The 13,265-nt window shown below is 52.8% G+C and overlaps 1 protein-coding gene across 1 annotated transcript in view; it reads right to left on the bottom strand.

The window, feature by feature from the left end:
* Nucleotides 1-203: 203 nt before the first annotated feature.
* F11R (F11 receptor) overlaps nucleotides 204-13,265 on the bottom strand; it is a 53,460-nt gene continuing 40,398 nt past the window's right edge. Inside the window, exons 6-7 of the mRNA XM_077463790.1 lie at nucleotides 4,861-4,960; nucleotides 204-1,471 (exon numbers count right to left, since the gene is read on the bottom strand). Of these exons, the coding sequence (XP_077319916.1) occupies nucleotides 1,464-1,471; nucleotides 4,861-4,960 (108 nt within the window). The 3' untranslated portion in view covers nucleotides 204-1,463. The remainder of the gene's footprint in view (nucleotides 1,472-4,860; nucleotides 4,961-13,265) is intronic.

Here is a 13,265-nt window from a genome sequence, read left to right as displayed (position 1 = left end):
CTTTATGTGCCTTTGGTGGGCGTCTTCCATTCAACCCATGAGAACCGTTCCCATCTGCCCACAACCCTCATTTTCTCGGTATAAATTTGATGAGATCTTTGATCGATGATCTGACCTGTTTATACCGTTATCCATCATCCGCTCATCGGACCTGCATTGTGGGAACTCACCAAATCCACATTAAAATAAAGACAACAATCTCATTGTAATATTTCAAAAAATCTTTAATAAAGATATGGAGGGAGAGGGGGAGGGGGGGGAGATACAAACATTGGTCACACCTCCTCACAGGCCATGGATCAGAGAGTGCGGAGAGGAGAGTCGGTGGGGGAGAAGTGACAGCCGTCAGCTCCATGTCCAGTGAATGAAAGGTTCAAAATGCACAGGAGGTAAGCAATAGTGGTAGGAAGCGGTGAATGGCAGTAGGAGGCGGTGAATGATGGTAAGAGGTGGTAAAGTGGGGTAGGAGGCGGTGAATGGCGGTAGGAGGTGCTGAATTGTGGTAGGAGGTGGTGAATGGCGGTAGGAGGCGGTGAATGGCGGTAGGAGGTGGTGAATTGTGGTAGGAGGCGGTGAATGGCGGTAGGAGGTGCTGAATTGTGGTAGGAGGTGGTGAATGGCGGTAGGAGGCGGTGAATGGCGGTAGGAGGTGGTGAATTGTGGTAGGAGGCGGTGAATGGCGGTAGGAGGCGGTGAATGGCGGTAGGAGGCGGTGAATGGCGGTAGGAGGTGCTGAATTGTGGTAGGAGGTGGTGAATGGCGGTAGGAGGCGGTAAGTGGTGGTAGGAGGCGATGAATGGCGGTAGGAGGTGGTAAAATGGGGTAGGAGGCGGTGAATGGCGGTAGGAGGCGGTGAATGGTGGTAGGAGGTGCTGAATTGTGGTAGGAGGCGGTGAATGGCGGTAGGAGGCGGTGAATGGTGGTAGGAGGCGGTGAATGGCATTGGGAGGCGGTGAATGGTGGTGGGAGGTGGTGAATGGTGGTAGGAGGCGGTGAATGGCGGTAGGAGGCGGTGAATGGTGGTAGGAGGTGGTGAATGGCAGTGGGAGGCAGTGAATGGTGGTGGGAGGTGGTGAATGGCGGTGGGAGGTGGTAAAGTGGGGTAGGAGGTGGTGAATGATGGTAGGAGGCGGTGAATGGCGGTAGGAGGCGGTGAATGATGGTAGGAGGCGGTGAATGGCGGTAGGAAGCGGTGAATGGGGGGAGGAGGAGGAGGAGAAATCAGATATTCCATATGAGAAGGGCCCCCCTCATTCTCCGGGCAGAACGGGAGGAGGAGGGGGAGGGGAAGGCCCCGGTGCGGTTTTTCTGCAGCTGGGTTAGTAGATTAAAGAAAGAAATAGTTAATAAAGGACAAGAAGACATTGTCATTAAAATCTGCATTATCAGCATTATGTATCCAATGTCTGTTGTATGGGACTCTCGACGCGTTTCAATGAATAGTCAAGGTCTTCCTCAGGGAATTAGTTTGCTGTTAAAAAAAAATATATTTTTAGCATTTTAATTATCAACATATTAAACACAGAGGGGTTTCCATGGGATAGAATTGCCAATAAAGGGTATAAATGGAAAGTCTCCTAACCAGAGTTCCTCTAAAATGTTCTTTGGCCCCTCCCACTCCACGGGGGACACCGGATCACCCAATGGGGGTTATTTATGAAAGGCAAATCCACTTTGCACTACAAGTGCCCTTGGAAGTTCAGTCGCTGTAAGTCTGAGGGGTAGATCTGAAATGAGGGGAAGCTCTGCTGATTTTACCATCCAATCATGTGCGAGCTAAAATGCTGTTTTTTATTTTCCTCGAATGTCCCTCTCGGATGTAGAGCGACTTCACTTCCAAGTAGTGCAAAGTGGATTTGCCTTTAGTAAATAACCCCCCATGTGTCTTACAAGGAGTCACACTGAGGAATACCCTCTGAGGGGGCAGAGGGGCAAGAACTCCCGCACCCCAAGAAAACTCCCCATGGATATCATTATAGAGATAGACGCTTATCCTACATCTGTAGCCACTTTAAAAGGAATGCTTATTACTAGGCAATGAATAAATACATTCTTATGTATATGTGTGCTTGTATATAGGGATGAGCCGAACACCCCCTCCCCCGTTCGGTGCGCATCCAGAACATGCGAACAAATCGTTCAAACGTGCGAACGGCATTGAAGTCTATGGGACACGACCGTGAAAAATCAAAAGTACTAATTTTAAAGGCTTATATACAAGATATTGTCATAAAAAGTCTTTGGGGACCCGGGTCCTGCCCCGGGGGAGTGTTTGGGGACCCGGGTCCTGCCCCGAGGGGTGTATGGGGACCCGGGTCCTGCCCCGGGGGAGTGTTTGGGGACCCGGGTCCTGCCCCGGGGGAGTGTTTGGGGACCCGGGTCCTGCCCCGAGGGGTGTATGGGGACCCGGGTCCTGCCCCGGGGGAGTGTTTGGGGACCCGGGTCCTGCCCCGGGGGAGTGTTTGGGGACCCGGGTCCTGCCCCGGGGGAGTGTTTGGGGACCCGAGTCCTGCCCCGGGGGGTGTTTGGGGACCCGGGTCCTGCCCCGGGGGAGTGTTTGGGGACCCGGGTCCTGCCCCGGGGGAGTGTTTGGGGACCCGGGTCCTGCCCCGGGGGGAGTGTTTGGGGACCCGGGTCCTGCCCCGGGGGAGTGTTTGGGGACCCGGGTCCTGCCCCGGGGGGTGTTTGGGGACCCGAGTCCTGCCCCGGGGGGTGTTTGGGGACCCGGGTCCTGCCCCGGGGGAGTGTTTGGGGACCCGGGTCCTGCCCCGGGGGAGTGTTTGGGGACCCGGGTCCTGCCCCGGGGGAGTGTTTGGGGACCCGGGTCCTGCCCCGGGGGAGTGTTTGGGGACCCGGGTCCTGCCCCGGGGAGTGTTTGGGGACCCGGGTCCTGCCCCGGGGGAGTGTTTGGGGACCCGGGTCCTGCCCCAGGGGAGGCAGAGTTCCCAGAAGAGAGGAGAGTATGCTCAGGGACCCCAAGAGAAGAGAGGGAAGGCAGAGTATGCGGAATTATAGGACCCTGTTAAGATCCAAAGTGGGCCGTACCTGGAAGCACACTCAAAAGGGCTTGGGCCTACGTGGCTGATGGCAGCACAGAGGTGTCCCAACTGCTATGGCCGGTGAAGGTGTTTCTCCCTCCGTATAGAAACAAGAGGGGGGGAGGGGGGTATGTGGCAGAGTGAGGCTCTGTCCCTATGAAAATGGGGTTAAAGTGGACTGCATATCGGAGGATTGCGGAGTTACAGAGCGTAGATCTGAAACCGAGAAAACTGCTCTAAGCTTCAAAATAGGGTGGGCTCGGGGCGCAGAGCACTGTGTCCCGATCCCACCCTGTTGTGTGCTAACGTTCCTCCCTGCCAATCAGCAGGCAGGTCAGTGAGACCTGTCTTCTGATTGGCCAAAGCATTAGGCGATCCTATTGAACACCTAACGCTTTGGCAGCAGAGGAGACACGGCGGAGGAAGCCTGAGGAGCCGAGCGGACACAGGAGCCACCACTACAGAAGAGGAGGAGGAAGCCCTGTCATTCCGTAAGTGCCGTCAGACCAGCCGCGCATGCGGGGGGGGGGGGAGGGGTTAGTGAGATGACAGCCGAGCCAGGGGGACGCGCTTGGCTGCATATGATGGGCACAGTGAGGCTGCAATTGATGGGGGGGGGGGGGGGGTGCAGCTTTATGTTTTTCCTCGACCTCCCATACAACCACACAGTGTTATTATGCACGAGGCCCGCCCCCCCCTTCTCCAGAGCAGGCAGGCCTGGAGGCGGTGCTGCCGATGATGTAATTAAGCAACTCGCACCGCCTCCACACGCCCGCTCGAGTCTATAATTTTTCTCAACCGAAAATATGCGCAGTATAGCTGCGGTGAAGCCACGCATGCGCAGTGAAGCCACGCAAACAGCTGTTTGGTGACGTAGCCGCGCTGGAAGTGACGGGTTTGAGGTTTTACATAGGTCTCTCATGGGGCTCCCCACTGGACCTGTTGGGTCAGCAGGGGAGACAGGCATTAGCAGCTCTCTCCTCTCCTCTCCTGCTTGTGAGGGGAAGGGGGAAGTGTCAGCGATGGCTCTGAGCGGCTCTCCCTGGCTGTGATCCCCCGAGCCGCCAGTGAGCTCCGATCACCCGGTAAACAGCCTAATATCTCTCCATGTAGCGGTGAGTGGACTCAGCACTGTGCTTATGGTGGGGGGGAGGGGTTACGGCTGCCAGTAAAGGCGGCTCTCTAGTCAGTAAACTAGGCGGCCGCAAGGCCCCTGTGAGTGCGAGGCCTTAGGCGACTGCATCCATTTGCCTAATTAGAGCCGCCTCTGGTGATGGGAGGAGCAGGGAAGGAGAGTGATGGGAGGAGCAGGGAAGGAGAGTGATGGGAGGAGCAGAGAGTGATGGGAGGAGCAGAGAGTGATGGGAGGAGCAGGGAAGGAGGGTGATGGGAGGAGCAGGGAAGGAGAGTGATGGGAGGAGCAGGGAAGGAGAGTGATGGGAGGAGCAGGGAAGGAGAGTGATGGGAGGAGCAGGGAAGGAGAGTGATGGGAGGAGCAGGGAAGGAAAGTGATGGGCGGAGCATCATGTTTTTTTGATGTTTTTCACATGCACTCACAAAGGAGTATTGTCGAAATGCGTTGAGATTCTTATGTGAAGCTTCTTTGTAGATCCCGGAATGTTCTGTGTAGTGCAGATGGGATTATAGCTCCCTATATTACATGGATTTGGTCATCACGATGTCCTTTTTACATTTTGTACCGTAAATTCAGCATTTTAGATTTTCTCACTTCCTGTATATCTTCCTTCAGTCCCTTTACTATAAAATACTGTCTGGAGAGGGGTCACCCCCCCCCCACCCACCCCGAATGTCCGATACTTACTGACTTCCATCTGGACCGGTGCCGACAACTTCTTCCCCTCAGAATTGGCTGCTTGGCAGGAATATTGTCCGGCGTCCGTCTTCATCACCGGACTGAACCGCTGGAAATTGAGAACCGCAAAAGTGTCATAAGATCGATTATTACTGAGATATGTACACGAGCGATTGAACCCCAATACTGTACAATCATGTGAGAAAGTCCCCCCACCCGCCACACACTGTATATAGATAAATATACACTCACCGGCCACTTAATTAGGTACACCTGTTCAGTTGCTTGGTAACACAAATTGCTAATTGTAACGGAACGTCCCCCACTCCACTTGAGTGCGTCCGTCATTATATCGCGTCCCAAGTCCTGGAATACGAGACCGATGGATCTGATCCCAAGTCCTGGAACATGAGACCGATGGATCTGATCCCAAATCCTGGAACACGAGACCGATTGGATCTGGTCCCAAATCCTGGAACACGAGACCGATTGGATCTGGTCCAAAGTCCTGGAACACGAGACCGATTGGATCTGGTCCCAAGTCCTGGAACACGAGACCGATTGGATCTGGTCCCAAGTCCTGGAACACGAGACCGATTGGATCTGGTCCCAAGTCCTGGAACACGAGACCGATGGATCTGTTCCCAAGTCCTGGAACATGAGACCGATGGATCTGGTCCCAAGTCCTGGAACACAAGACTGATGGATCTGGTCCCAAGTCCTGGAACACGAGACCGATGGATCTGGTCCCAAGTCCTGGAACATGAGACCGATGGATCTGGTCCCAAGTCCTGGAACATGAGACCGATGGATCTGGTCCCAAGTCCTGGAACACGAGACCGATTGGATCTGGTCCCAAGTCCTGGAACACGAGACCGATTGGATCTGGTCCCAAGTCCTGGAAAACGAGACCGATGGATCTGGTCCCAAGTCCTGGAACATGAGACCGATGGATCTGGTCCCAAGTCCTGGAACACGAGACCGATGGATCTGTTTCCAAGTCCTGGAACATGAGACAGATGGATCTGGTCCCAAGTCCTGGAACATGAGACAGATGGATCTGGTCCCAAGTCCTGGAACACGAGACCGATGGATCTGTTTCCAAGTTCTGGAACATGAGACCGATGGATCTGTTTCCAAGTCCTGGAACATGAGACAGATGGATCTGGTCCCAAGTCCTGGAACACGAGACTGATGGATCTGTTTCCAAGTCCTGGAACATGAGACAGATGGATCTGGTCCCAAGTCCTGGAACATGAGACAGATGTATCTGGTCCCAAGTCCTGGAACACGAGACAGATGGATCTGGTCCCAAGTCCTGGAACACGAGACCGATGGATCTGGTCCCAAGTCCTGGAACACGAGACCGATGGATCTGGTCCCAAGTCCTGGAACATGAGACCGATGGATCTGGTCCCAAGTCCTGGAACACGAGACCGATTGGATCTGGTCCCAAGTCCTGGAACACGAGACCGATTGGATCTGGTCCCAAGTCCTGGAACACAAGACCGATGGATCTGGTCCCAAGTCCTGGAACACGAGACCGATGGATCTGGTCCCAAATCCTGGAACACGAGACCGATTGGATCTGGTCCCAAGTCCTGGAACACGAGACCGATTGGATCTGGTCCCAAGTCCTGGAACACGAGACCGATGGATCTGTTCCCAAGTCCTGGAACACGAGACTGATTGGATCTGTTCCCAAGTCCTGGAACACAAGACCGATGGATCTGGTCCCAAGTCCTGGAACACGAGACCGATGGATCTGGTCCCAAATCCTGGAACACGAGACCGATTGGATCTGGTCCCAAGTCCTGGAAAACGAGACAGATGGATCTGGTCCCAAGTCCTGGAACACGAGACCGATAGATCTGTTCCCAAGTCCTGGAACATGAGACAGATGGATCTGGTCCCAAGTCCTGGAACATGAGACCGATGGATCTGTTCCCAAGTCCTGGAACATGAGACAGATGGATCTGGTCCCAAGTCCTGGAACACGAGACAGATGGATCTGTTCCCAAGTCCTGGAACACAAGACCGATGGATCTGTTCCCAAGTCCTGGAACATGAGACCGATGGATCTGTTCCCAAGTCCTGGAACACGAGACAGATGGATCTGGTCCCAAGTCCTGGAACACGAGACAGATGGATCTGTTCCCAAGTCCTGGAACACAAGACCGATGGATCTGTTCCCAAGTCCTGGAACATGAGACCGATGGATCTGTTCCCAAGTCCTGGAACACGAGACCGATGGATCTGTTCCCAAGTCCTGGAACATGAGACCGATGGATCTGTTCCCAAGTCCTGGAACACGAGACAGATGGATCTGTTCCCAAGTCCTGGAACACGAGAAAAATGGATCTGTTCCCAAGTCCTGGAACACGAGACCGATGGATCTGTTCCCAAGTCCTGGAACACGAGACCGATGGATCTGGTCCCAAGTCCTGGAAAACGAGACCAATGGATCTGTTTCCAAGTCCTGGAACATGAGACCGATGGATCTGTTTCCAAGTCCTGGAACATGAGACAGATGGATCTGGTCCCAAGTCCTGGAGCACGAGACCGATGGATCTGGTCCCAAGTCCTGGAACACGAGACCGATGGATCTGTTCCCAAGTCCTGGAACACGAGACCGATGGATCTGTCTCCAAGTCCTGGAACATGAGACAGATGGATCTGTTCCCAAGTCCTGGAACATGAGACAGATGGATCTGGTCCCAAGTCCTGGAACACGAGACCGATGGATCTGTTTCCAAGTCCTGGAACATGAGACCGATGGATCTGGTCCCAAGTCCTGGAACACGAGACCGATGGATCTGTTCCCAAGTCCTGGAACACGAGACTGATGGATCTGTTCCCAAGTCCTGGAACATGAGACAGATGGATCTGTTCCCAAGTCCTGGAACACGAGACCGATGGATCTGTTTCCAAGTCCTGGAACATGAGAACGATGGATCTGGTCCCAAGTCCTGGAACACGAGACCGATGGATCTGTTTCCAAGTCCTGGAACATGAGACAGATGGATCTGTTCCCAAGTCCTGGAACACGAGACCGATGGATCTGTTTCCAAGTCCTGGAACATGAGACCGATGGATCTGGTCCCAAGTCCTGGAACACGAGACAGATGGATCTGTTCCCAAGTCCTGGAAAACGAGACCGATGGATCTGGTCCCAAGTCCTGGAACACGAGACCGATGGATCTGTTTCCAAGTCCTGGAACATGAGACAGATGGATCTGGTCCCAAGTCCTGGAACACGAGACCGATGGATCTGTTTCCAAGTTCTGGAACATGAGACCGATGGATCTGTTTCCAAGTCCTGGAACATGAGACAGATGGATCTGTTCCAAGGTCCTGGAACACGGGACCGATGGATCTGTTTCCAAGTCCTGGAACATGAGACCGATGGATCTGGTCCCAAGTCCTGGAACACGAGACTGATGGATCTGTTTCCAAGTCCTGGAACATGAGACCGATGGATCTGTTTCAAAGTCCTGGAACATGAGACCGATGGATCTGTTTCCAAGTCCTGGAACACGAGACCGATGGATTTGTTCCCAAGTCCTGGAACATGAGACAGATGGATCTGATCCCAAGTCCTGGAACACGAGACCGATGGATCTGGTCCCAAGTCCTGGAACACGAGACCGATGGATCTGGTCCCAAGTCCTGGAACACGAGACAGATGGATCTGGTCCCAAGTCCTGGAACACGAGACCGATGGATCTGTTTCCAAGTCCTGGAACATGAGACAGATGGATCTGGTCCCAAGTCCTGGAACACGAGACCGATGGATCTGTTTCCAAGTCCTGGAACATGAGACAGATGGATCTGTTCCCAAGTCCTGGAACATGAGACAGATGGATCTGGTCCCAAGTCCTGGAACACGAGACCGATGGATCTGTTTCCAAGTCCTGGAACATGAGACAGATGGATCTGTTCCCAAGTCCTGGAACATGAGACCGATGGATCTGTTCCCAAGTCCTGGAACACGAGACCGATGGATCTGTTTCCAAGTCCTGGAACATGAGACAGATGGATCTGTTCCCAAGTCCTGGAACATGAAACAGATGGATCTGTTTCCAAGTCCTGGAACACGAGACCGATGGATCTGTTTCCAAGTCCTGGAACATGAGACAGATGGATCTGTTCCCAAGTCCTGGAACATGAGACAGATGGATCTGTTTCCAAGTCCTGGAACATGAGACAGATGGATCTGGTCCCAAGTCCTGGAACACGAGACCGATGGATCTGTTTCCAAGTCCTGGAACATGAGACCGATGGATCTGTTCCCAAATCCTGGAACACGAGACCGATGGATCTGTTTCCAAGTCCTGGAACATGAGACCGATGGATCTGTTCCCAAATCCTGGAACATGAGACCGATGGATCTGTTCCCAAGTCCTGGAACACGAGACTGATGGATCTGTTTCCAAGTCCTGGAACATGAGACAGATGGATCTGTTCCCAAGTCCTGGAACATGAGACAGATGGATCTGTTCCCAAGTCCTGGAACACGAGACAGATGGATCTGTTTCCAAGTCCTGGAACACGAGACCGATGGATCTGTTCCCAAGTCCTGGAACACGAGACAGATGGATCTGTTTCCAAGTCCTGGAACACGAGACCGATGGATCTGTTCCCAAGTCCTGGAACATGAGACAGATGGATCTGTTCCCAAGTCCTGGAACATGAGACAGATGGATCTGTTTCCAAGTCCTGGAACATGAGACAGATGGATCTGTTTCCAAGTCCTGGAACACGAAACCGATGGATCTGTTTCCAAGTCCTGGAACACGAGACAGATGGATCTGTTTCCAAGTCCTGGAACATGAGACCGATGGATCTGGTCCCAAGTCCTGGAACACGAGACCGATGGATCTGTTTACAAGTCCTGGAACACGAGACAGATGGATCTGTTTCCAAGTCCTGGAACACGAGACCGATGGATCTGTTTCCAAGTCCTGGAACATGAGACCGATGGATCTGTTTCCAAGTCCTGGAACATGAGACAGATGGATCTGTTTCCAAGTCCTGGAACACGAGACCGATGGATCTGTTTCCAAGTCCTGGAACATGAGACAGATGGATCTGTTCCCAAGTCCTGGAACATGAGACAGATGGATCTGTTTCCAAGTCCTGGAACACGAAACCGATGGATCTGTTTCCAAGTCCTGGAACACGAGACAGATGGATCTGTTTCCAAGTCCTGGAACATGAGACCGATGGATCTGGTCCCAAGTCCTGGAACACGAGACCGATGGATCTGTTTACAAGTCCTGGAACACGAGACAGATGGATCTGTTTCCAAGTCCTGGAACACGAGACCGATGGATCTGTTTCCAAGTCCTGGAACATGAGACCGATGGATCTGTTTCCAAGTCCTGGAACATGAGACAGATGGATCTGTTTCCAAGTCCTGGAACACGAGACCGATGGATCTGTTTCCAAGTCCTGGAACATGAGACAGATGGATCTGTTCCCAAGTCCTGGAACATGATACAGATGGATCTGTTTCCAAGTCCTGGAACACGAAACCGATGGATCTGTTTCCAAGTCCTGGAACACGAGACAGATGGATCTGTTTCCAAGTCCTGGAACATGAGACCGATGGATCTGGTCCCAAGTCCTGGAACACGAGACCGATGGATCTGTTTACAAGTCCTGGAACACGAGACAGATGGATCTGTTTCCAAGTCCTGGAACACGAGACCGATGGATCTGTTTCCAAGTCCTGGAACATGAGACCGATGGATCTGTTTCCAAGTCCTGGAACATGAGACAGATGGATCTGTTTCCAAGTCCTGGAACACGAGACCGATGGATCTGTTTCCAAGTCCTGGAACATGAGAACGATGGATCTGGTCCCAAGTCCTGGAACACGAGACCGATGGATCTGGTCCCAAGTCCTGGAACACGAGACCGATGGATCTGGTCCCAAGTCCTGGAACACGAGACAGATGGATCTGGTCCCAAGTCCTGGAACACGAGACTGATGGATCTGTTTCCAAGTCCTGGAACATGAGACAGATGGATCTGTTCCCAAGTCCTGGAACATGAGACAGATGGATCTGGTCCCAAGTCCTGGAACACGAGACCGATGGATCTGTTTCCAAGTCCTGGAACATGAGACAGATGGATCTGTTCCCAAGTCCTGGAACATGAGACAGATGGATCTGGTCCCAAGTCCTGGAACACGAGACCGATGGATCTGTTTCCAAGTCCTGGAACATGAGACAGATGGATCTGTTTCCAAGTCCTGGAACATGAGACAGATGGATCTGTTCCCAAGTCCAGGAACATGAGACAGATGGATCTGTTTCCAAGTCCTGGAACATGAGACAGATGGATCTGTTCCCAAGTCCTGGAACATGAGACAGATGGATCTGGTCCCAAGTCCTGGAACACGAGACAGATGGATCTGTTTCCAGATCCTGGAACATGAGACCGATGGATCTGTTTCCAAGTCCTGGAACACGAGACCGATGGATCTGTTTCCAAGTCCTGGAACATGAGACAGATGGATCTGTTTCCAAGTCCTGGAACATGAGACAGATGGATCTGTTTCCAGATCCTGGAGCACGAGACCGATGGATCTGTTTCCAAGTCCTGGAACATGAGACAGATGGATCTGGTCCCAAGTCCTGGAACACGAGACTGATGGATCTGTTTCCAAGTCCTGGAACATGAGACAGATGGATCTGGTCCCAAGTCCTGGAACATGAGACAGATGGATCTGGTCCCAAGTCCTGGAACACGAGACAGATGGATCTGGTCCCAAGTCCTGGAACACGAGACCGATGGATCTGGTCCCAAGTCCTGGAACACGAGACCGATGGATCTGGTCCCAAGTCCTGGAACATGAGACCGATGGATCTGGTCCCAAGTCCTGGAACACGAGACCGATTGGATCTGGTCCCAAGTCCTGGAACACGAGACCGATTGGATCTGGTCCCAAGTCCTGGAACACAAGACCGATGGATCTGGTCCCAAGTCCTGGAACACGAGACCGATGGATCTGGTCCCAAATCCTGGAACACGAGACCGATTGGATCTGGTCCCAAGTCCTGGAACACGAGACCGATTGGATCTGGTCCCAAGTCCTGGAACACGAGACCGATGGATCTGTTCCCAAGTCCTGGAACACGAGACTGATTGGATCTGTTCCCAAGTCCTGGAACACAAGACCGATGGATCTGGTCCCAAGTCCTGGAACACGAGACCGATGGATCTGGTCCCAAATCCTGGAACACGAGATCGATTGGATCTGGTCCCAAGTCCTGGAAAACGAGACAGATGGATCTGGTCCCAAGTCCTGGAACACGAGACCGATAGATCTGTTACCAAGTCCTGGAACATGAGACAGATGGATCTGGTCCCAAGTCCTGGAACATGAGACCGATGGATCTGGTCCCAAGTCCTGGAACACGAGACCGATGGATCTGGTCCCAAATCCTGGAACACGAGACCGATTGGATCTGGTCCCAAGTCCTGGAAAACGAGACAGATGGATCTGGTCCCAAGTCCTGGAACACGAGACCGATAGATCTGTTACCAAGTCCTGGAACATGAGACAGATGGATCTGGTCCCAAGTCCTGGAACATGAGACCGATGGATCTGGTCCCAAGTCCTGGAAAACGAGACAGATGGATCTGGTCCCAAGTCCTGGAACACGAGACCGATAGATCTGTTACCAAGTCCTGGAACATGAGACAGATGGATCTGGTCCCAAGTCCTGGAACACGAGACCGATGGATCTGGTCCCAAGTCCTGGAACACGAGACAGATGGATCTGTTCCCAAGTCCTGGAACACGAGACCGATGGATCTGTTCCCAAGTCCTGGAACATGAGACCGATGGATCTGTTCCCAAGTCCTGGAACACGAGACAGATGGATCTGTTCCCAAGTCCTGGAACATGAGACCGATGGATCTGTTCCCAAGTCCTGGAACACGAGACCCATGGATCTGTTCCCAAGTTCTGGAACACGAGACCGATGGATCTGTTCCCAAGTCCTGGAACACGAGACAGATGGATCTGGTCCCAAGTCCTGGAACACGAGACCGATGGATCTGTTCCCAAGTCCTGGAACACGAGACCGATGGATCTGTTTCCAAGTCCTGGAACATGAGACAGATGGATCTGGTCCCAAGTCCTTGAACACGAGACCGATGGATCTGTTCCCAAGTCCTGGAACACGAGACCGATGGATCTGTTTCCAAGTCCTGGAACATGAGACCGATGGATATGTTTCCAAGTCCTGGAACACGAGACCGATTGGATCTGGTCCCAAGTCCTGGAACACGAGACCGATGGATCTGTTCCCAAGCCCTGGAGCACGAGACCGATGGATCTGTTCCCAAGTCCTGGAACACGAGACCGATGGATCTGGTCCCAAATCCTGGAACACGAG

Source organism: Lithobates pipiens, unplaced genomic scaffold (genome assembly GCF_037356315.1).
Source record: "Lithobates pipiens isolate NorthernLeopardFrog02 unplaced genomic scaffold, aLitPip1_a1.2 Scaffold_30, whole genome shotgun sequence".
In the NCBI taxonomy this organism is placed as follows: Eukaryota; Metazoa; Chordata; class Amphibia; order Anura; family Ranidae; genus Lithobates; species Lithobates pipiens.
Note: the sequence above shows the minus strand (reverse complement) of the source record. Positions and strands in the feature narration are given on the sequence as shown.